The sequence below is a fragment of the Haplochromis burtoni genome, unplaced genomic scaffold (assembly GCF_018398535.1).
Source record: "Haplochromis burtoni strain Fernald_Lab_line unplaced genomic scaffold, NCSU_Asbu1 Contig_202, whole genome shotgun sequence".
Lineage (NCBI taxonomy): Eukaryota > Metazoa > Chordata > Actinopteri > Cichliformes > Cichlidae > Haplochromis > Haplochromis burtoni.
This window is the reverse complement of record NW_024582563.1, coordinates 1-24,834: the sequence shown is the minus strand read 5'-3', so window position 1 is coordinate 24,834 and position 24,834 is coordinate 1. Positions and strand designations below refer to the sequence as shown.

General features: G+C 37.3%; 1 protein-coding gene across 4 annotated transcripts in view; it reads right to left on the bottom strand.

The window, feature by feature from the left end:
- LOC102298669 (receptor tyrosine-protein kinase erbB-4) overlaps window positions 1–12,574 on the bottom strand; it is a 116,295-nt gene extending 103,721 nt beyond the window's left edge. For 2 of the 4 annotated variants that reach the window (XM_042226230.1, XM_042226229.1), the window contains exons 1-2: window positions 11,556–12,574; window positions 6,574–6,639 (exon numbers count right to left, since the gene is read on the bottom strand). In XM_042226230.1, the coding sequence (XP_042082164.1) occupies window positions 6,574–6,639; window positions 11,556–11,727 (238 nt within the window). In that variant the 5' untranslated portion in view covers window positions 11,728–12,574. The remainder of the gene's footprint in view (window positions 1–6,573; window positions 6,640–11,555) is intronic. The other 2 variants (XM_042226228.1, XM_005935764.3) reach the window with 2 other exon arrangements.
- Window positions 12,575–24,834: the final 12,260 nt, after the last annotated feature.

Sequence of the window (24,834 nt, the reverse complement as noted above, 5' to 3'; positions counted from 1 at the left end):
ATGCTCGACGACGTGGAGCCAGCGTTAACTGAACACAAACAACAAAAGCTTGTAATAAGAATAAAATTCAATGTCATTTTAAGAATATATTTGGTGATAAAGGTTAAAGCGAACTGGTCAGAACTGAAACAAAGAAAGTAAATTGCAACAGTAAATATTACTGGGGAACGTAAGGCTACTATTGTACACCATTACACATCTATTGGTGGTGCTTATTTTTGTTTTGAGCAGGGCCATTGTTTTTTTGATCTGTGTTATGTTTCCCTGCAGCCTTGTGTTGACAGGACACCATCACCATGATAGATAAAAGCTATGGACAAGTCGCCAAACAAACATGGACACACAGACACACACACTCATGCTACTGAGTGGAAAGCTACTGATTTACCATCAGTACCATTCAATTAACAGTGCCTGGCCTGCATTGATATGGTCTGCTTTATTCAAAAGACACTTTGTCAAAATAATGACCAAGCCACATTGCCAGAGACGGACACAATTATGTTTGTCAATTTGGCTTTAAAAATCCACTTTAACCTCCTAGGACCTGGCGTCCACATATGTGGACATCACATTTTGGGTTATTTAGACCAAAATACTAAATTTTGCTCTACAAGGGCCTGATATCCACTTATGAGGACATTATACTGCTACTGTTCTATCACAATTTTAAATGAATATCCTCATATGTGGCTCTTATTTTTATTAAAAACAAAAATAAGGTAAAAAAAAAAAAAATCGGGCCCCAATGTGACCAAATATCAATGAGAAATTAAAAATGCATGCCGTGGAAGAGTTCAGGTCTTAGGAGGTTAAGAATAACTAAAGACAAAAAACAAAACAAATCAAATTACAGACATCACTCACAGGAACCAATGCCTCTGAGTTCCCCTGTGAATTTATTATTATTATTATTATTATTATTATTATTATTATTGGGCACATCTGGTTCTCAACACCTGTCTTTTTCTAAGACAAAATATTCAGTTAATGTTTCAATTTATTCTTAAGTGTAACTTTATTTAAATAGGGAATGAATGTCTATAGATCAAATGTTTGCCTTACAGCGCAATGGCTCAAAACTTTACAGTTAAAAGGTAGCAGTTTGACACAGGAGGTCAATTCAATTGCATATCAGTTACAGTGATTCCCAATGTTGAAAGTGAAATGACTTCTTAAAGCAAAGGGAAAACATATCAATGATAAATAGTGTGCTTAATTTGACAAGTATAAGTCTTTATTTGCTAATTAATACCCTTGTTAATGCCGTATTTTTGAAATTATTTGCATTTCAAAAATGCCTCATTAACTAGATGTAGTGATAAGGCTATGATGAATAAACTGAAATGAATAAACACCTTCATCATGGGATGTTTGTGAATAGATACGCTTCTTTTTTTTTATCTATGAGCTGATAGATCTGAGATATTCACCACTTGTAGTCTCACAGTGTTTCTATTTTGTGTGTTTCGAAGGTCCAGAAGTTTATTTTGATGCAATTTAACATGGGAAAGATGGAGCAAAACTTCCTCTTTGCATTTCACGCAGTGCACACACAGACACACACACACACACACACACGCACACACACACACGCACACACACACATATATATATATATATTATACCACAATCACCACCCAGTTCAAAGGGTCTGATGTCATCTGTTATTATCAAGGACCACAGAACTTGTCAGTTGCGATCTCTGCAGCCAGTGGTACAACTAATAAAAATTGCTGTTTCGTTTAGAGCAGGTGTGAGTACTTTATCCTGTATCCTTTTATAGAACATAACATGTACTTCTATGGAAAAAAACTACCTCTGCTGACAGAGATCCAGTTTTTTATGTGAGAGACTCAGTAAAGAGAGTGGTTTTGAATTGTAATTTACTTCCTCGGTGTATTTGGTTCGTCATAATTAAACTTCATAATTAAAAGCATTCCAGTGCAAGAAAAAAAGCTCTTCTTTTTTGAAAGCAAGTAAAATAAAAGATGAATCATGGCATCCACAAATAAATGGATGAGGATAGACAGATGGCGCGATCACAGCTGAAACAAGGCAGATAGATGGGGCCAGGGCTTATCTGGGCCTCCTCTGTGACGTGTTGTTAACAGGTTCTGGTCAAACAGTTCATTCCTCATTATCTTAACGAGATCACAACCACAGAATTTATAAGATGTGACATGCCAGGGTTGGAAGGCATAGATGAAGTGGTCTAAGTACGAAGTGATGGACAAAGAGCAAGAACTTGATGAAGGGTGGTACAATTAAAAAAAAAGGAACGTGAGAGGTAAAGAGGTATGTAATGAGGAAAGAAATGTGAGCATGTGTCCATGTGAGTACATAATTTTGTTTCTGACTAAAACTAAATGTGTACATACAGTTTGCTATAGGTCAAAAATATACTAAATATGAAGTCTTCCTGTGGATGTTAGTATGTGTTAAACACAGACGGAAGGGTGAGCCACTGTGGGCTGTGAAGAGGGCTTGTAGAGCTAACTATTAACAAAAGTGCAGCCTTAAAAATTACCATTTTATGACACCTAATTAATTTAAGCACAGTTACACTGAACCATGCTGGAAAACAATGCAATTGTAACAAAATAATTCTTTAGTATTAGTAAAAATATAATTTTTTTAAAATTAATTTTATTATTAAAAAATGATTTAATGTTTTTGGGGCAACCAATATTGTAACTATAACTATACTTAGGAATGGCCTTATTTGATGTTTACTTGTGTAGGCATAAGCATGTTGCATTAGCCAATCTCTCTCTCTAGCCAATGTTTACCGAACACCTCAGAACTCGTTAAGTTAATTGCATTCTGAAGCATCAGAATATGCACAACATTGTCGTCAGTGCTGCCGTGCTGCTACTGACTAAATTTGAATGAGACCAGATGCTGGATGCTGGCATGCATGACTTAGCTGTTGCTGTAGCCTTTCATGTCCATGAGACAACGATTTCTGATCTGCCTATTGGTCGACTTGGTCAACATTTGACTGGATAGAGTAAAAATGAAATACTCCAACATGCATTTGTGCAATTCTTGCAGCAGGATCCCAGCCCCGTGGCTGTTTCAGCAGGACAAAGCCAACCTTCACACTGCCAGGGTAGTTAAGGCCTTTCTGGATCAGGAGCATATCCAGACACTTGCTTGGCCAGCATTTAAACCCAATATTTCTTCAAATGCAGCCACAACCAGTGAGCATTACACAGCTGCAGGCTGCACTCATCCAGGAATGGAGAGCAATTCCTCAACAGCAGATCTAAACACTTGTGCAGTCCATGCACAGATGGGTGACGGCTTGCATCACATCTAGATGAGGCTATGCCTTGTCAGAAACATGTTGTAGACAATTAAGAATTGCTTTTCCTGACAGGTATTAGAGCCAAAACCATCATTAACATCACAATCATTACCGGTTCCCAACCTAAACAGCACTCCCCATGCCTGAGGTGCGGGAATCATCATCAGAAAATATGTGACGGACCCTCTCTTACAACATTCTCCAAATATTTTTTTCTAAAAAACCTTGTTTTGTATTTTTCAGAACTGTAGAACAATGTTAAAATGGAGGGATTGTTGCTGTTCCTGTTTCACTACTTGCTGTTAGGCTGTCACACATCATTTGCATCACAGTGAAACTTTTGTTATCTTTTAATGATCCGGTTTAAAATAAGAGCTTTCCTCATAGGTGAAGACAAGAAACAACCACTCATCACAGCCTTGTGTAAAATGTTTTTCCTTTTGTAGACTGCAAGTAATTTAATCAGTGAATGTAGATGATGTTGTTTTTTGTCCTTGAATCTAGGATTTTTGTATTAATGATCTTTAATAAGGTTAACACAGAAGATTTGTCTGATTTTTAAATTTCCAACCAGCAGTACTAATAAAATCCGTGTAACGACGTCTATTTAATACCAGTCAAAGCCACATCACACTTTCTGCTTGACAGAATGATCTAAAGAGCATCCCTGTTTTGATTATTTTGATCTGATCTGTTGATTATACATTTTTGAGGCTAAAATTCCTTTGCATTGTGTTCATTAAAATACCAGAATATCATGTGTGTTAATTTGGAGAGCATACAGTCTCCTCAAAAGAAATGATGACTTTCAACAGCAAAAAAACCCAAAAGAAAAATCTGATGTCATCCCTTTGGGGCAACAAGCAGGAAAACCTTCACTTTATGGAATTCAAATATAATTTTAGATGCAAATTTATTGGTGATATTCTCATGTCCCGTTTCCACAGAGGCAGCATGGAGTTGCGCTTAGTTTGCGAGTAATATGCTTACAAACTACTGTGCTCAATCCTGCCTCTTATTTCCATAAACACCTGTTGCCACTGATTTTCAGTGCAGCTCTTGTGTAATCTGGCATACCTCTGCCTTTTTCCCTGTTTCTCTTGATTATGACTAGCTTCTTGACAGCCATTCTTTCACTTAGACCATTTCTAAAGAGGCTTCGGTGAACAGTAGATGGTTCTACTGAAGGGCTTGATGGTCCTCTCCTCTCAGGTCCTCTATGAGGTCTTTGCTGGGTTTTTTTTGTTTTTTTAAATATATTTCTTGGGACATGACTTTCTGATACTTTTCATCTGCTTTTTTAGACCTACCGCTTCTTTTGTCCTCCACTTGTCCAGTTTCCTCAAGTTTTTTTCTATTTAAGAACACACTGCACACCATGCTAAAGACATGCCAGGTTTTTGCACTTTAGGAATTACCTCGATGGTCTAAAAAAATTTCTTTATATTATGGTATTTTTCATAGATTAAAACAGGGGTCTCGAACTCCAGTCCTCGAGGGCCGGTGTCCTGAAACTTTTTCATGTGTCCCTGTTGCAACACACCTGAATACAGTTAGCAGGTCATCAGCAAGACTCTATAGAACTTGACTGCATGCTGCGGTGACAATTCAGCCATTTCATTCATGTTACAGCAGTTCATCAGTGAATGATCATGGTGCAATAAAAGTACTTTTAGAAGTACATTTTTCCAAACATTTACATTTACTTAGGAGTTACCAATCCAGCATGCAGTCAAGTTCTATACTCTTGCTGATGACCTACTAATTTTATTAATTTGTGTTGCAACAGGGACACATGGAAAAGTTTCAGGACACCGGCCCTCGAGGACTGGAGTTTGAGACCCCTGGGTTAAACTAAAGACTTAACCCTTTGTCACCCATGTATCAAACAGGCTGCCTAAACTATTTTTGTAATTTTGCCTGTGAAACTACATAACATTATGGTTATGGTTGTCCCCAGCTAATATATCTATCTACACACATATTACAGTGTTCGTCAATACAGTCTATACTTTAACACAAAGTTGCATTTCTTTTTATGACTAGTATAAACCAAACAAAATAAATGCAAAATATCAACAAGTGAGCAAAAAGATAAAAGTCTTTGATTATTTGGAAAATTGTTTTTGGCCTAGTGTCTAATGTCTCAAAGTTGATATTGTGATTTAGTGAAATTTGCCCAATCAAACAGATGACTCAACTTTAATTCAAGAATAAGAGATTTGTCATTTACAAAAATGGCACTTTCATTTCCTGTTTTCAAACTGAAAGATGCTGCAGTAACAAGTCTCACAGTTCATAACACTGTTCACATACACGCACATATACACACACACAAAATAAAAATAGAGTAAGAACATGGCTTTTATTTTTATTATTTTATATGCCAGGGGTAGGCAACTCCAGGCCTCGAGGGCCGGTGTCCTGCAAGTTTTAGATGTCCTTGATCCAACACAGCTGATTTAAATGGATAAATTACCTCCTCAAACATGTCTTGAAGTTCTCCAGAGGCCTGGTAATGAACTTATCATTTGATTCAGGTGTGTTGACCCAGGGTGAGATTAAAAACCTGCAGGATACCGGCACTCGAGGCCTGGAGTTGCCTACCCCTGTTATATGCAATAGCTTGATTTTATAACTATAAACAAACTATCTTTATATCCAGCTGAGTTTCATTATGGGTTGACCAGAATGTATTATTGGCAGTTCAGTGGAACAGAATACAGTGGCATGTAACACACTGCATATTAGTAAAAACTCTTTCATGAAAATCCAATAAACTTGGGAAAAACCCACATCACCTTAGATCAGGGGTCTCGAACTCCAGGCCTCGAGTGCCGGTGTCCTGCAGGTTTTAGATCTCACCCTGGGTCAACACACCTGAATCAAATGATTAGTTCATTACCAGGCCTCCGGAGAACTTCAAGACATGTTGAGGAGGTAATTTAGCCATTTGAATCAGCTGTGTTGGATCAAGGACACATCTAAAACCTGCAGGATACCGGCCCTCGAGTCCTGGAGTTTGAGACCCCTGCCTTAGATGGAGTCACATGGATGTATACATAAATGACATCCAAAGGTATATCCACTAAATAAAGCTTGGAATCTCGTTCCAAGTACATTGCCAGGTATGCTAAAGATATGCTAAATTTTATTTTTGACCCACAACAGTTATCAGTAAAGTTTTGATGCATGCAAAAGTCACTCAGTGGTGATTCTAACAACTCGAAGTTCTAATCAGATAATAATAATTAACTTACAGCTTTGGCACTGGTCCTCTTTGGGTCCCCAGCAACGACCATTGCAGGAACGGTGGCATTTTTGACCTGCACAGAGGTTCAAGGAAAGAGACTATTGGCATTTCAAACTGCAACTTCACAAACTATTGTCAGTGTCATTCAACCTTAAAACAGACCAGAGAATTGCTGCTGGAGTTTGTCTTCAAGCACTCAACCAAAGGCAAACCAAACTCACATAGTGAACAAAACTATGGAGGATCATGTGGTTTAACTTTGAATTCACTTAATAACTATTTGTATGTTTTTCTTTGGATATGCATGCATAGGTGCATTCTGTTTGCTCACACTGAGCAATTGTGACCTTTTTAAAACTTGGAACAAGTCTTTCTTCTGTTATACCACAATAGTGTCTTTCTCACCTAGTTATGCAACAGCTCAACTTCTTCCTGGATTTTCAGATTTTAATGTTCACTGACTTCCTTCAAATCCCTTTATTGGTATTTTTTAGGGATACAATTGTGCAATTTGTCCTAATGTTCTTCTTTTTATTTTTGTCTCTTGGTCCTTCTTTTCTGTTTGAGTCCTGCTTATGCTTGTCTGCCAGAGCAGTTTGTAAACTCTTTATACAAAAACTCTTTAAAGGCACCAAATAATTAAAGTTATTGCCATCACTGCAATTATGATTGTAATCATTGAACTGTAGGTACTGCAAGTAGCATGCAGCAGTTAATTTCATTAATATGACGATGATACTACATTTAACTGATACAATCTTAAGAGTTAAGAAAAAAACCTTTGAATTCTCAACATTGTTTTTTTTTATACATATATATTTTAAGGCAGGAAAGATCCATCTTCCTTGACTGATATATGCTGTTGTGGTAATAAAATCCAAAATAACCTTGGCACAGGTTATTTTGGGAAAATGAGATGATTCTTTTTGCCACTTCACGCTAAACCAGCCCAGCATGAAGCCAGCACACATCGGGTTGAGATAAAAGCAGTAAAGGAGCGGTAAGCAGCATCATACCCTCAGAGCTTTAGCCAGTGCCTTTCTGGGTTTTTGGAGGACTTAATTGACTGTCTAGTAATTGACTGCTGGGAGAAGTGAGTCTGGATAAGTGCAGAAGTGCTGTCCTCTGTCCATCAGCCTCTCCAGATGAGAGCTATTAGCATCCGACTGACTCCATTGCTCAACATGAGAATCTCCATCTTCTGTCCTCTTCTTCTTCCTCATTTTTGAGCCTATCTACTACACATTTTTCTCTTCATCCATCACTTATAGATTCATCACTCCTCTGTAGCTCTCTTTCCCTTAGTGCCTATTCCTGTCCCTTTTTTCTTAAACCACTACATTTCTCTATTTTTTTCTGTTTCTCCAGTGTATCCCTATTGAACTGACAATTTAGTAAAATTTGAGAGAAAGGCTGGCAGCTTTGTCTGTATGAAAGCAGTATACAAATGGGATATTAATACAAATGTCCGCCAGCCATACAGGCAGAACTTCTGCTGTTCTTCCTTAATTCTTTGTTCTTCTCCGTGCTATGTGCCCCAGGAAGTCAAGTCAAAGAGTTTTCATTCAGTGACCATGGCCTTCACTATCTCAGCTTCTAAATCCTCAATGACCTTGTATAAGACCGTCAAACCCCCTTTCCCGGAATGCACCGTAATCTTTAACATCCCCTGAAGGTTAAAATGTTGAAACTGCTGCCATACCAGCGTCAGTGTACAGCAAGCGAAAGATGGAGGTGTTTAAACAAAATCAACAGGGCATCAGTTTAAAAAAAAAACAGAAAAAAAGATCACAGTCCTATTTTGAAACCAATAACACAACACAACCATGGCACAAATAAGTCACAAGCAAAACAACATGAAGCTTGTGTCGCCGCAAAAAATGAAACAGAGATTATGTTCTCAATTGTGGATTACAAGTTTGCAGACCCTTGATCTTTCAGCGAGGGTGGAAGACTTGCAAAGGAGTCGGGGTCGATCAAGGGCTAACAGGGCTGCAGGGAGGAGGGTGATTGAGCAGAATATCAATGCTTGGAGCTTTTAGCATGCATCTGAAGCCCTCAGCTAGTACTATGAGATGATTCCAAGGACATATGCATCAAAAAGGAAAAGTCTGTTTGTTTATATCAGAGTCAGTGATAGCGTATTTTATCATTTGTTTATTTGTTTCCATTTGTAAATGAATGAGATGAGACAGTTTGAAAAAAAAAAACGTGAAAACAACATTGGATTTAAATGTCAAAAAGCATGAGGAATTAATGTTAATTAAAAACAAAAAGAAACGAGTATGCTAAGAGGTTTAGTCAGCAAATTAATAATAATGGGTCAGAGGAGATCAGTAAATGCATTGTTATTTCACTGATCATCCCCTGTCCTCTGACAGATTGAGTATGTGTATTTCACACTAATAAATCCCATCATAATGCTATGCATTTATTAACGGGTCTTCCAGCTGGCTACAGAAGGACATTTAAGTGATGTGAGCTAGCAGTCATTGTGAATTGTTATGGTAAGCAGGGTGACAGAATAGGGTCAAAGGGTGATTTTGTGATGACAGTGTTTTGCTGCTCACATTCAGCCATTTATTGTGAATCGACCAGGTTGTGATAATGGGCCTCCTCTGGATCCTTTCCTTTGTCAAAAACCTTGGCAAGTGTGTGGGGAATAATTGTGAAAAGACATTTTTAAAGACTAATTCAGAATTAGCACAAATTCCTGCAAATTTGAGTTACAGAAACTGCCAGGTAGAGTGGCCGTGACTTCATTCAAGTTTGTTTAAGCAATTGAGCCAATGCATCTGTAGTCATCTGCTACCCTCATTATCAGGGTACACTGTCTCAGCTACTTTTTTTTTTTAAATCAAGAAATAAATTAAATGACAGGTGAGAGAAATTAAAGATTATGATTATGATTATTATTATTATTATTATTATTATTATTAGGTTGTTTAAAAGGGTAAAAACTGTCTATCAGTTGCAAAACTAAATGTACCTTAAATATATACCATAAATAAACTAAAAAAAAAAAAACAACAACGCCTATTTGGTAAAAGTTTGATTGGTAAAACTTTGAAATAAGGTATTGGGCAACAGTAACTAACTCAATGTATAAAAGTGTATTACATACATAAAACAACAGAATGCACACAAACACACACACCCACACACAAAAAAAGGGACCATGTTCCCTTCACCCTCCACATCTTCTCAAGCGCTTCTCTCAGCCCATGGTACTTTTCCAGCTTCTCATATTCCTTTTTCCTGATGTTGCTGTCAGTCGGTATAGATACATCTATCACTACGGCAGTCTTCTTCTGCTTGTCCACCACCACTATGTCCGGCTGGTTAGCCATCACCAGTTTGTCTTTCTGTATCTAGCTCGGTCATTCTCACCCACACTAGGGAATGTGTCCCATTTTGACCTCCAGGCCATACTCGGCATATGCTCAGGTGACTGGATGGGCCATTCTAGCAGCTTTATTTTGGGATCATTGCCTTTCTGAAACATCCACCCTTGTTTCATATTCATAGCAGATTTTTATCAAGAATGTCTTGTGTCTTGTTACAGTTTTCTATTCATCTGTCTTTCAATTATATGAAGTGTGCCAGTGCAGTATGATGTTCCCACCTCCAAACACTGTCGTTATGGTGTTGTTATGTTCCATAGACTTCAATTTTGGTCTCCTCTGACCCGACTATATTGTCTCAGTATTTCACAGGTTTGTCTAATTGCTTTTTTAGCAAACGTTAAAAACACTTCAACATGCTTTTTTGTTCGACAAAGGAGTCTTGCATGGTGAGCTTGCATACAAGCCATGTTGGCTGAGAGTATTACTTATCGTTTTCTTTGAAACAATTGCATGCGCTGATTCAATGTCTTTCTGTAGCTCTCTACAAGTGGCCCTTGACTCTTGGAGAACTCTTCTGATAAATCTATTTACTCCTCTGTCTGAAATCTTGTGGCACACCTGGTCGTCTACACCAGGTTTATGGTAAAGCATGTCTTGATTATGGCCCTAACAGAGCTCACTGGAACTTTAAGTAGTTCAGAAATTCTTCTGCAACCATTGCCTTCAGTGTGTTCTGCAGCAATAAGGTTGCAAAGGTGTTGAGAGAGCTCAGTGGTTTTACCCATCATGTTTCTTGTGTGACACCTTTGTAATGAGACACCTTTTTATAGGCCATCAGTTGGGACATAACCGGCTGATATTAATTTGCACTAAAGTGGCAGGATTGCTTTTTAATTACTGATAGATTTCAGCTTGTGTCATGACATTCCATGCCTTTTTACACCTCCCTTTCTTCATGCATTACTTCTTCAATAGTTCTCCCCTGTGTCATTTCTCATTATTACACATAAAATAATTTATGGACATCCTATGGTTTGATTTCTTTGCATGTGTGGATTGGATAGGTTATTACCGACATCTGATGGAACCCAGTATCGCAGCAAAACATGTAATAGACACGCCAGTCCATCTTGTCCATTTCTACAAAACGTGAAATGGACATGCATGGAGAAATTGCATTACTGCATGCAGAAGTTGCATTACCAGTGGGGGGAGATAATATGTTTAAAACCAAGAAGTTGGTAGTGAGCAAAAAATGTGTGAAGTACATTCCATGGTCCTTAATTGCCAGAAACAATTAAGCTAGGCGGCTAATATGTGTTTACATGTAAATGTGCTAATAATGTCTGTTTAAATCCTGTGATTATTTTCACGTTGGGTTGAAACAAAATCTCTCTCTCTGTTGTTACTCCAGCTTACTACAACTCTCTGAAATGTTTTGCATGCATCTACACTTCATGCTTTGGAGAGGAAAAGCATAAAATGGAAACGTTGGACAGGTACGTTGTTTTTGAAATCATCTTTCCACTGATTCAGATTTTTGTTGGGCTTTCCTGGATATCCATATATTTTAAGTGCCTTTTTTGGCTTTTGCAAATATTTTTTTCTCATTTTCTTCATGTGTACCATTTGGGTTACTTACATGTGACACTGCTGTTGGTGGGCACCACCACAGGTTGGATCCTTGGGTACTTGACGATATCTTGCCAATGGATTGTGTCCGCATGGCACAAGAACTTGTTTTGGTCAACATAAACACCTCCATTTAGGATTTCTGTAAGAAAACAAATAAATAAGGGACACACTAAGTACATATATACAAAGAGCTCTCATGTCTTTTTACCTGTAGGATGTACCAAATTCAGCATGCTGCCCTTCTCTGGATATGTTTTTCCAACTGATTGACTTTTTCCTTCTAATTTTTCAATTAACAAAGAACATGACTAGATGATGTTAAAGCCATAGTCATTAAAAAAACGTAAGGACTACGTTTTTCTTTTAGCTGGGGAGAAGAAATTAGTTTGGGGTGAACAGTTGATTTTGAGTCACACAGATGTAATGATTGCTGTTGGTGTGAAGCACCAAGGACAAAGCCATGTTATATTGCTGTTATTACAACCTCTGATCTTTTCCCATTGTGTTGTTTTTCTCATCCTTTTCCTTCTATGCTGTGAGCCGATAGAATCAATTATGCCCCATGGCCAACATTAAATCCATAGGATTTTATCCTCAGTAAGGGGCAGCAGGCCTAATATATATATTTTTTAAAAAAAATTGTATTTCATCAAGGATGTGATGTATCTCAAATCATAAAATGCTTTCACTTGTCAAACCAATGATCATCAGGCTTATAGGGACAATTGATTTGTCTGTCTGTTGAATGATTGGATACGGAGGGTGGTTCAGATTATCGTCATGCAGGACTTTAGAGAATGCTTAATCTTGACTTTTATGAGAGAGAGAAAGAGTGCTAAAGAGAAAGAGAGAGACACATAAAGAGAGGCACAAAGAGACTGAATGCAGAAAAGGAAAGAAGAAGTGAAGCCCAGTAGCAGATTTGCATTATTTATAGAGCTTGTGTGTTCTCTATCTCCATACAAACAGATTACTGACACAGGGCTGAAACCGATGAGACACATAATCATACATGAGGCGCCCCACCAGCTCCACACAGAACGAGCCAAATACAATATCATCCCACAAAGGCTCATATAAATAATAATCATTGGATAATAGGTGGCAGTGGTATTACCTACACAGATTCCCCACCCCACAACCCCAGCCACCACCACCCCACCCCCATCTATCTGCATTTGTGCTGGGAGTTAGGGAAGAATTTAATCCTGCTTCTCACCACATAAGCGATATCGCTCGACCAGGAGGAGGCCATGTCTCAAATTCAAATAGTTTACACAATAGAACGATTTGAACCGCAGTTTAGCAAGATACATGTATTTTTTCTGTGTATTCATCTTCATCCTGGCTGGTTTGTTAGCCAACATGTATCAAATGTATACATCAAATTATACATCGGTTATGAAAAATATGTATATATAATTATTATTATAAATATTTAAAGTTTACCGATCTTACAAAAGAAAAATACATCATTATTATCACTTTGTAGTGGTGGTGATCTATCTAAAGAAAACAACAACTATGAAACAAGACAAAACATATTTGGTAATCCCTGTGCGTGTAACCTAGAAAGAAATGCTGCTTCGACGAAAATCAGCTGGACAGATGTAACAGTCGTGCTCTCAAACACTACGTGTAAATCTCTCACAAGTGGCTCCCCTGACTGTCTAACTCGTTGTCTAATTCTTTTCACACGTGATGCATTTAGACATGCGCTACGCATACAAAACATGTATTAATAGTCTGACATGACATGTTCATGAATTTAGATTGTAGTTTACTGTAATTCGCTCCCTGAGGACGCTTTGCCCAGGACAATTTTAGTATTTCCCATCAGGATATTTCATGGCCTTCCTCATCAAGATATGAACAATTAACAAACAAATATTACATAACAATTACAATAACATTCCCTTCTCATGCAGGCTTTAGTTTTATTAGAAATACATGCTTGGCTTGCATATTTTCTGGCTGTGCAGCTGGTAGCCAGGGGGAGATCAATGGTTAAATTCTGTTGTTGATTGTTTGGTGGGTAGAGAAAATGTCTTAATTAGTTTGCTCATGTAGCTACTACTCATATTTCTGAAATGCACCCCCCTAAATCACCTCCAGCCTTGTCCCGAGAGCAACTCCAAGCATCTCTGTGTGACTGCAGGCTTCAAAAGGTGCAGCAATCTTCAGTATCAGGCTGCATAACCATTGCAGAAAGACAATATGATATTCAAGGCAGCACAAATGTATCCTGGTAATTGCAAAATGATGTTAAGTGCTTTCTTTCTCTTTTTCTTCCCTTTATTGCAGTGTGGGGATGAGTTTGATTAAGACTGGGGGGCAAAAAGCAAACCAATCATCAGAAAAAAAAGGCACATTAATGAGTGCGTAAGGCTGAATTAATTGGTGCAGAGTGAACAACTTAATGAAGACATATGTAGGACAACAAAAACCCCATAAATCTGGCCGAGCTTCTGTAATGTTGGAGAATTACATTATTGTATACCTTTACTTTTTTCTGTACACTTAAGAAAATCCATGTGTTGAATCAGCCCAATCAAGGAAACACATTTACTGCGATTCTTAACTTAAGTCTCACTTTGTGCTGTCTTTCAGTGTCAGGAAGAGAAACACCCTTGTTTAATAGAGCAACCACAGTAAGCTAGAGAGTAGTTAGAAATATAGACAGGTACCCAGAGACTCAGGAAGACACTCAAACAGTCAGGCTATTACAGTAGATAGATAGGTATTCAATCAAAAAGATAAAGGTGTTTCCTCTATCCTATAGCAGTGGAACTGGGGATTTAGCCCTGGGTCTCCAACATATTGCCTTATTGACTCTGAGAGCTTCAGCTTGGTTTCAGGCGATTGTTGCTATCAGCTCATCAAAACAGTAGGGAGAAACTCTGCGGGAAGATCAGGATGCATTCTGGGTCAACAAGGCTAAATGCTCAGGCACACATCCTGTTGGACATCACAGCAGAAGTATTAGTTGCTAGGATGCATTCCTGAGATGGATTGGCAGAAATGCAGCAAAATAAGAGATGAGACATGACATGCAGTATACACATACAGGCACACAAATGCACACAGAAAGAGCATGCTCAAAAGCCCTTGACATATATAAACATTTACAAATATGGCTCATGCTTGCTATTAATGAGATCCTCATCGCATGGCTTCAGCATCAATTAAATTACCAGATTGCTTTATCAAAAGGTCACTAATTTCAATCTTTGTGTAAGAGCAGGGGTGGGTGGGGAATGTCAGTGCTACTCAGCTGGCCCCTTGCAATTTCTTTTACGCATCAATCATAGTTTCATTTCCAATCAATCTAAGAGAAATGGATGCTTCGCAAGTAAAGCGTAGAGAATGGCACTGCACAGTTTATCTAATTCCACTTACACTGTGTCACCATTCACCGATCTGCCGTTAGAAGAAATAAAATATATATTCAGTAACTGGTTTAGGAATGCTAAAGAATAAAAGAGATGGCAATGGTATCAAAAACATCTAACAACAACATGTACCATGGAATGCAATAAAAATCATACAATTATTAAACAGTGCAAGGTTGTGAAAAATACCATTTTTTCTTAGTTTTTTTATTGCGTGTTACTATAAAGTTATTGTTATTATACGGTTTTTGAGGGCTAATTTTCAATTTTTAAGTGTAAAAACATAATAAGGAGTAACACATACACACTGTTAAAGTAAAAAATAAAAAACTGCCATTGTGATATGATGTATTATCAACTGCCACAGCTGAAAAAGGAATCAAGAAAGTGCAAAAAAAAAAAAAAAAAAAGTAGTTTCTGGAACTGCCACTTGGGGCTGATGCTAAATGTGAAAACTCCCCATCATTAGAATCTTAGCTTTGTAGCAGAAATAAGCATGTTTACAGTCTGGTACAAACTGTATAACTAACTGTATAACTAAAAAAACCACACAAATGGAAAATTCCTGTGTCTGGTTTTAAGACACTGCTCATGCTGCCACCCAGTGCCGTGTCAATCACTGTGCTTTGAGCCACTTGCTTGCCGACAGTAGATGTCAGGACAGCAAATCTCTGCATTTGCTCTACAAATAGGTGATCTACCCTCCAATCCATCATCTGCTGCTACCACGCAGTTCCATCCGTGCCCTACAGTCCCCAGTGTTGTCAATGAGATGCAGTGAGGATGCAGAAATGTAGTCTATCTGCATAGTCTGTTTTCGTAAGAGCGAAATGCAATGTTTTTTTTTTCGCTTTAGTGCATTTATTTGTATAATTGTGTAGATATTCACATACAAGAGCAGAAGAAGAAAGAGAAAATAAATTTACTGTGTACATGTTTTTTCCACATAACACTTGTTGAGAGGGATTTGTCCCTGCAGGAGAGAGGTCAGAGTGGAACTTCTATGCCTCTAATAGCATCATGGACCAAATGAAAGAGATCATACCATTATAACATATTCTTCCATAGTCTTGTATTATACAGTATCTTTGTAACTTAAGAGTAAATATAAAGATTTTTAAAAATATTTTCTGTAATGTTTAGAGGAACATAGCAACCTTTAGTAAAGAGTGGGTGGCTATTAAGTCTTGTTCAACATAAAGGAGTCGGCTGTTCAGTTTCTTCAAGTGAATTTTTAATAATTTCGTTTTTGCCTGTGAAAATTAGCATCCCTATGAATATCACAGTGAATTACCAATACACATTTCTATCCAAAATCATTAATCGTTATTTATCAGTACTGACACACCAAATTTTAGTATCCTAAGATATAACCTCCACCAGTAAGCAAAAGACCATGGCTTAACTTTAGCTTCAGAATTATTGCTTACGGGGATATGAAAAATGCATACTTTTATACACTGTAGGGATAACTACTGTAGCACTCTGGTCAACATCTGAGTTCTTAGAAATGTAATAAAGCCATTCACTACCACATTAAAATGACACTTCTTTAATACGGCTTCCATAGTGTGAAGTGCATCCCATCATGCATCACAAACTTTAGATTTTCTATGAGGTCCGTAGATTGAGCACCTCCCACAAGAATTGCATGCAATTTTAACACTGTTAATGCAGTCCCCAAGCAAAACGGTGGTACCCATTCAAATGCAATTGCACTTTTATGTGTTTAACTATTGACCTGAAAAGAACAACTGCATTAATTTGACTACATGGTGCTTCATGAGAGCTACAACAGAGAGATGGCAGTGGTGGGATTTGACTGTCTCAGAACATGCGGTCAGGAGCAGCAGCGTGGGCACTGTGTATGTGTATGTGCATCTCACACAGCTCGACTGATAATAGAAAGAGAAAAAACTGAGATTTAAGCCATGAAATGGAAGAAAAGGGGAATATGTTAAAGACTGGAAAAGACTGTCTTTCTATGAGTTAAAGACTTAAGAGTGCGTACAGATACACTTTGGTGTGCTTAATTAAATTCTCTACTATTCACACAACCTTTGAACATCATGACATACCCAGACAACTTCAGCAACAATGTGCATACAGACCCACTAATTAATTATGACAACACATGTCAGAAAGCCTTCCAAACATTCCCAATGTCACTTGCCAAGACCCTAATAATGTCTTTCTCTTTTGTCCTTGTTGGTCATCTTTGCTAGTCAAGTTAGCATACATTTTCCTGTAAATGGATCAACAATGCTACTGGTAGCTAGCACAGAAACAGTCACATTTAAAATGAACTGTCATATAAAAAAAGGAAAAAAAGAATGTTTTTACAATATATGTTTGTTTTAGCTCCCCTTCTGTAATGCTAGGTAGATGCTAAAGTACCACAACCGCAACTTTATTGACATATGCCGATTCGAAATAAAAAAAGGAAAAAAAATCAAAGGCTATTTTATTATCTGCAGGCAGGAACACAGAGCAACGTTACTTTGTTACTTTTTAGTGAGTATGAGTCAGCTGGACTCAAAATTGGGCTCCAGCACATAAAGAATAAACGTATTTGATATTATGATGCATTACATATGCCTATCACATTTAATTTTTAATTAATTTAGGGTGATGTAATGTTGTTCCATTGTTCTAACTGACTTCAACTCCCACTTTTAAGCGTAATATATATATATATATATATATATAAAATATAATATAATATAGTGTGTGTGTTAGTACTTAAATGAATCCATTTTATTCTTTGTGTCACCCTAAAGGAGAAGTGTTAAGCTCTTTTCTGATGTATAGTAAATGTCATGGGGGTGTTGGCCAAGGTCCCATCCCCCAAACCTACGCCTCTCCTTCACCAAGATAATTGCATTCACAGGCTGCTGATTAAATTTGGCCCATCCTTCATGAAATTGTTTCCTATGAGTCTTTATGAAAAATGGCTGAGATTTAGGGATTATAGTATTATACCCGAGCAAGGCAAAGCATCTGCTGAAACACAAGAAGAGGAAAAAAAATAAAATAAAATCATGACAGAATTGTTAGGGGGGTGTGGGGTGCAGCCTTCCTTATTTACAACTTGAACTGTGATAAGCCCTCATAATCTGAGCTTTATGGATAGGAGAAGAGCAGAAAGGAAGCGGAGAAAAATCATATTCCAATACTTCGAGATAAGACACATCTACAAGCAAAGAAGACAAAACCAAGAAAACAAATTAGGAACTAGACAAAATAAAATATAGAAAATAAAGAAATAAATAAAGGTTGAAAAGATTATCAAGGGAACATACAAGCAAGTGATTAAAAAAGAGTAAAAGGACCTTCAATTGCTGCTGCTGAGGGCCACTTAGCTTATCAAGGCTGATGTGTGATCAGCCTGCCAGCTGAATTAAAATGAGCCACGCTCTCTGCTCTGGAATGGACAAAACAAACCAGGGTCTGAGAGGGGAAAAGAAAAAGAGAAGGAAAGATGGAGAGACTGAGAAGAGAGAACGGGTATGTACCACAAGCATACCAAGTATGTTGGTTTTACCCAGAGGAAGCTGACTTTAGTCAGTGCATGATTTGCTAAGGCAACAACACGTTACTGAGACCTTGTTTTTTCAAGTCAAATGAGAGATAGTGAGTAACACACTGCAGACCATGGCTGCTACTTTGTTTACACACCTCAAATATGTAGTGAGCATTATCTGTACATCAAGACTCAGTAGATTTAAAGCCAAGGGATTAAGCACATAATCAAAACGTATTAACTTAATGTATTCTTTTTTGTTTTTTTGGTTAGAAAGGTTCAGCTAGTCAGCACTGATCTGACACAAACAGGTAAAAAAAAGTCTTGCTATTAGCAAGTAATAAGACACCAAAAGAACAACTGGAAAATTAAGCAAAGGTGAGTTAGTTTTGAACTGAGTAAGATTTCATATAACTTTTCCAAAACTTACAATATTCACACCCACTTAACACAGTCACTAGCCAAGCATACTGAAGTGAGAAAGAAGGCAGGGTTTGAACTTCTCTATCAAGCTCTCTTCTCACTACACAGCTATTTTTGGCACATAGTGTGTACACAACCATGTTGTATACACACTATGACTGCCTTCCAGGAGAGATTTTCTGAAATATGTGCCATCATCCCCATATTTAATAACTATAATGCTTTCTTCCTCTCTGTAACAGTTAGGTCTTCATTCAGTTTTTGAATATGATCCTTTGGAACACTAAAAAGATTGCTGCTTTGCCTTGGTTGTTTGCTTAACTAGCTCTTTTTTGAGCAGATCTCTTCCTTAGAATGCATACAGAAGGGACAAACAGAGATATTGTCCCATTAAAAGACACACTACAGAAGTTCTCAAATTACAAGGCCTTGTTTCAAAACCCCATGCACTGTAAATATCCAAACACAATTCCAATAAAGAGTAAAATCCAAATAAAAACAGAATGGATCTGCACAGAATCTTTTACTACCTCATTAAAAATATTACCTAATTTCAAATTTCATTGTGACATGTCAAAAATGTTGGGATAAGGTCAAGTTTACCATTGTGTAGAATCCCTTTTTCTTTTAATAACAGTCTATATTCTGGGAACTCAGACCAGTTGCGGAACTTACTATTTAAGCTTCTTCTTTGTTATATATCTGATTTTATAACATGCCAATTTTTTTCAATTGGTGAAAAGTCTGGATTGAAGCAGGGCAGTTCAGCACTTGGCCTCTTCTGCTGTGCTGTTGAAGCAGATTAATTCAATTCTCTTGTTTGGATGAGAACACATGTTGCATTAAAACCTTTATATACCTTTCAGCTCTAACGGTGAATTTCCAAACGGCAATTCCATAGGCACTGATACACCTTGATACCATCTGAAATGCAGGATTTTCAAGTGACCACTGATAATATGTCAGGTGGTTTAGCGACATAGTTTGTTGCAGATTAGCAAACGTCTGCCCATCTTTACGTTTGAGAAACTCTGCCTAAGATGCTCATTTTTACCCAGTACTGACCTTTACCGAGTTAACATAATTAGGTGCAAAATGTCCTTCAAGCTGTTTCTTTTTAGTACCACCTAATTTTTCTAGCCTTTTGTTGCCCCTGTCCCAACCTTATTGAGACATGTTGCTGCCATTAAATTCAAAATAAAGAGATTTTTTTTTTGGTTTCTTTGGCATGCAGCATCCCAACTTTTTCAGAAATGGGTTCATATATAGATTTTCAACTTTTTTAGTAGCAGCATCAAGTGTAAAAAATGATTAAATAATGTATGTCTAGCTTCTTTTAAAAATGAAGGACATCTAGTGCATTCTGCATTCATATTGTCTAATTGTATGATATAGTGTGAGATTTTCCAGTTTTACCACTTTATTGTTTGGAATTGAACGTTAAAAGAAGAAGAACATAGAACAAGTTTAATAAAGACAAAGAACCAATAAAAGCTAAGATCATGGATGACTGAGATGCACTGATCCAGTCGCTAATGAAGCTTACATTGATTACTTTTAATGTGTACCGTCTTGCACAAATTAACCTTTGAGTGCCTTTGTCTCTAAAGTCTCAAGATAGTGAGGCCACTTAACATATTTTAATAACCACTTGGATTTCCTACTGTTTTATGTCTGATGCCAGCCATCATATTCGAAGAGCGCGATTGTGTTGGATCTTGCCATATGCACAATCCTGACCAAAGTGACCTCTTTGTATTGGAAAATAGAATAGGTCCCACTTAATATGAATAGGACAATCTGGAAGATTGCGAAGACTGATCCAGAGCTTTAACAAAGAATACCACTGGTGAAAAAAAAGCATGTACCACAGACAGAAACAATTAAAATTTAAATATTTAGTGAAGCCATGGCTGGTGATGCATGTATTAACACCCATCATATCTGTGTGGAAAAGTGAGATGGACAAAAAAGTCTTTTTCATGTCCCATTACCCACCACTGCCCCCATCAATAGCTGTTCCACTTACCCAAGGCTTTGGCCTTAGAGACAAAAATAAGCATATTAATTATTAAACGGCCGGGGGAGAAAGGGGCGAACTCGTCGGGTCCGAGGGTAATATGTGTGTTTATGTGTGTGCTGGCACTAGTGAAAGATATTAAATTTAGGTTTGACAGCAGTGTCTTTTAAATTCACATTAAGCATTTTTAATAAAAATGTAACACCTTTTATCCAGCTGTTTAAATATGTACTTTATATGTTACCAGGTTGTAGGATATTCTGAAAGACTCGAGGTTTATACACTATCAAACGCTTAAAGTCCAATATAGGTTTTTGATTTCTGTTTTAACATGTCAACATAAAATTTAATGAAAAAAAAAACTGTTTACACTGTCAACGGTTACAAAATAAACAATTTAAAAAAGTTAACAAGAAACAGTATTTTCTGTGTGATTTTAGGATTGCTTTCTATGAATATCAACCATCTCGTGTCTTTAAGAGTAAAAACATTTCATCATCAGTCCACAGGTGTCCATTTAGACCTTGTAACTAAGTTGATAAAAAGTGACATTTTCCTTAGTTACTTCGGAGACCCACGGAGCTGCCAGTCAGCTCCTATTTTATTTGCTTTCTTACTCATTTTGTTCCTCTTCTGAGATGAGCACTGAGCGCCTCTGACATCAAAGGCCTGTCAGAAACTCTGTCTGGTCAAAGTAAAAACTGTGTGTCAAGTTTGCACAGCCGTGAACTGACATGGTAAAGCCATAATGACAGCCAGTCAGTGACAGAAACTGAGCATGATGAGCACCATGTGATTGTTTTGAATTTTCAGAAACATAGAAAGAAAGACAATGAAGTCGATACAGTATAAACTGGAACTTTTAAATCTTTAAAAGTATGAAGCTCTTGACTGATTTATATGTATCCACACATATATTTACTTTATCTCTTTTGTACACTCAAAGCAGTGCTCACCTAATCAGGACAGGCATAATTAATACAAAATACTTACAGAATTTATAAGATTTGTAATATTTTCATTGACCAAAACGTACATAGCTTTTGTGTTTTGTTTTGTTTTTTAAAGAAAAAAGAGACTTGTTTAATCAACAGTATGTATTTTAATATGCTTCTCTAGTGAAATAATTTACTTATTTGTCCTTTGGAGGTATACTATTGTATGGACTTTGCGGTGTAAGTACAGCAAAGTCCAAGTCGCACTGGCACACATGGTAATTTACATAATCTACAGAGGAGACATACATGCTTGGGCTCTTCTGTGTTTCCTGTTGGAACAAGAGGGAACAATTCAAACGTGGTTATGAAGTAAGAGAACAATGTCCTGTTGGTCTCTTGCCCAATTTTACATCTACATCGTGGCGGATCTATGTCTGATCTAAGCCACTGCCTGGGGGGATGGAAATGTTTGAGAAAAAGTGAAGAAGACTGTGTTTTGATTATTAATTGGCATTAAAATTCTTTCCACGCCTACTTTAACTTTTAATGAGGTGAAAGTCAACTCTCACTTAGAGGAGGCCGTAGAGGCTCCTTTAGGAAGGCAAACTGGTAATGAGTGGTATGTAGGTATGAGAATATTGTGATATTACCAGATAATATTGCAGTATTATCTGCTAAAGGGGAAGCTGAAGTAAGGTCATGTCCTGGAATATATTCTATTCAGTGAGGACAGACTGGTCTGCAGTGTAATCATAGGAAATGTAAATTGTTTATTGGAAAGAGACACAAGATACGAGTGTAGGGACTAGTGTAATGCATTCACACATTAGCATTCTTGCATGAAATAAAACAAGCAACCGAATAAAGAATGACATAAACTGCTGTTAGAACAGACAAATTTGTCAGTTCTATGTATCTGCATCAAAACACTTTAAAAGAAGTTGCTGACCAAAACAATCTCACTTAGGGAGGATAATTGATATCAGACTGCTTTAATAGCATACAGAAGAAGCAATCACTAATCTGCCCTGCACTTTGCCAGATGCTGTCTAAATGTGCAGTACTATACTAATGTCTTGAGCCGCTCCTCATTTCTTTAGCTCTTGCTTCCATGGAGCCAGACTTTTGTATAATTTGTGGTCTTGAGCAGTAGTTCTACAGTCTCCATTTTCAGAGGCTTTTCTTGTTTCTTGTTTGTTTTGTTTTGTTTGTTTGTTTTGATTTTGGTTGTTTAGCCACTTAAAACTAACCCATGAATCATTGATGCATAAAAACATTCCCTAAATCAAGGCATGAACTAGTGAACAGAACAGAGATTAGCAAAGAACCAACTTTAAATAGCATATTTAAAGAGATAGAAGAAAAGTGGAGAACAAAATAAGAGCTGGGCTGATTCTCTTTTTGATACAAGAGACATCGGCCTTGGCTCCCTGGTGCTGGACTATGTCGAGCTTTACCTCTGCTTTAAAAAAAATAAAACTTTGTTTTACACCTTTAGACACTCCGTATATAGCGATCTGTCACTAATAATCTTTTCTCCATTTCTGTAGTTGGATCTATGAAAATAACAAAAATAATAGTTTTACAGGTATGAAATATTTTTGCTACAACATGTCTACATTGTCTGCAGTGTGTCCTTGACAGAGATGGGCAGTAACATGTTACTGTAATCCGATAACTTTTTTCAAGTAACGAGTAAAGTAAGGGATTACTATTGCCAGAAGGTAATTAGATTACTGTTACTTTCCCATAAGCAGGCTGCGTTACTGCGTTACTAAACCGTGATTTTGTTTGTGAGAGTGTCTCATTACAATGACGTCTGAGCGTGTGACGCTCATGGCAGCAACAAACATGTGTAGATCAACAATGGATAATATGGAGTGCAGGAGAGAGAACGACCATGCAGCGTTCAAAGCTTGGAAGTCCTGACATTACTTTGAGTTTGATTCCATAAAAAGTGACAAAAACATTAGCAAACATTAGTGCCAAATCACAACAACGGTCACCTCAGAGCACTTTATATCGTAAGGTTAGATACCATGTTTCTAAGATTTTTAGGGCCAAATACAATACTCTGTTTTCTCTGGATTTAGAAGTAGGAAATTAGAAGTCATCCAGGTCTTTTTGTTTTTAAGACATTCCTGTAGCCTAACTAATCAGCTTTGTCACTTGGCTCCATAGATTGATAAAGCTGGGTATCATCTGCACAGGATTGAAAATATATAATAAGTCTTTGATATGATACTGCCTAGGGGAACCATGTGAAATGCAAAAAGACTGTATCCCAGCACAGATCCTTTGGAACTCCATAATTAACCTTGGCATGTGAACAGAACTCTACATTTACATGAACAGATTGAAGTCTATTAGGCAGATATGATTCGAACCACTGCAGCCAAATACCTTTTAATACCCGCGTGTTTTAATCTCTTTACTAAAGTATTGTGGTTAGTGGTATTAAATGTTGCACTGAGGTTTAGAGATGAGTCCACTGTCAAAGCCCATCGTTACCTTCACTAGGCTGTTTCTGTATTGTGATGAATTCTGAATCCTTACAGAAACTCTTCAGATAAACCATTCATCTGAATATGATTAATTAGCAGTTTTACAACTACTCTATCATGAAATTTTGAACTTCGTCAGGCTATAATTACCTATGAGTGCTGGATCAAGTGATGGCTTTTTAAGAACTGGTTTAATTACTGCCACCTTAGAGGCCTTTGGAGTATAGCCCATAAAAAGAGACAGACCGATCATACATAAGATTGAAGCATTAATAAACAGTTTTGTAGCATTAGGGGTCTAATAGAGCTGTTGATGGTTTAGAGGAAGTAATTTTTGAGGTTGACTAGTGAAATATTCACCTTCAAGTTTATTAGTAATATGCAAATGCTGGTTTTGCCTTGTATTTTGCATCTCCATATATCTTTGCATATGTTTCAATAAATCACTGGAAGTATTTCCCAGTTTCCCAGCAATATATAAAGAAA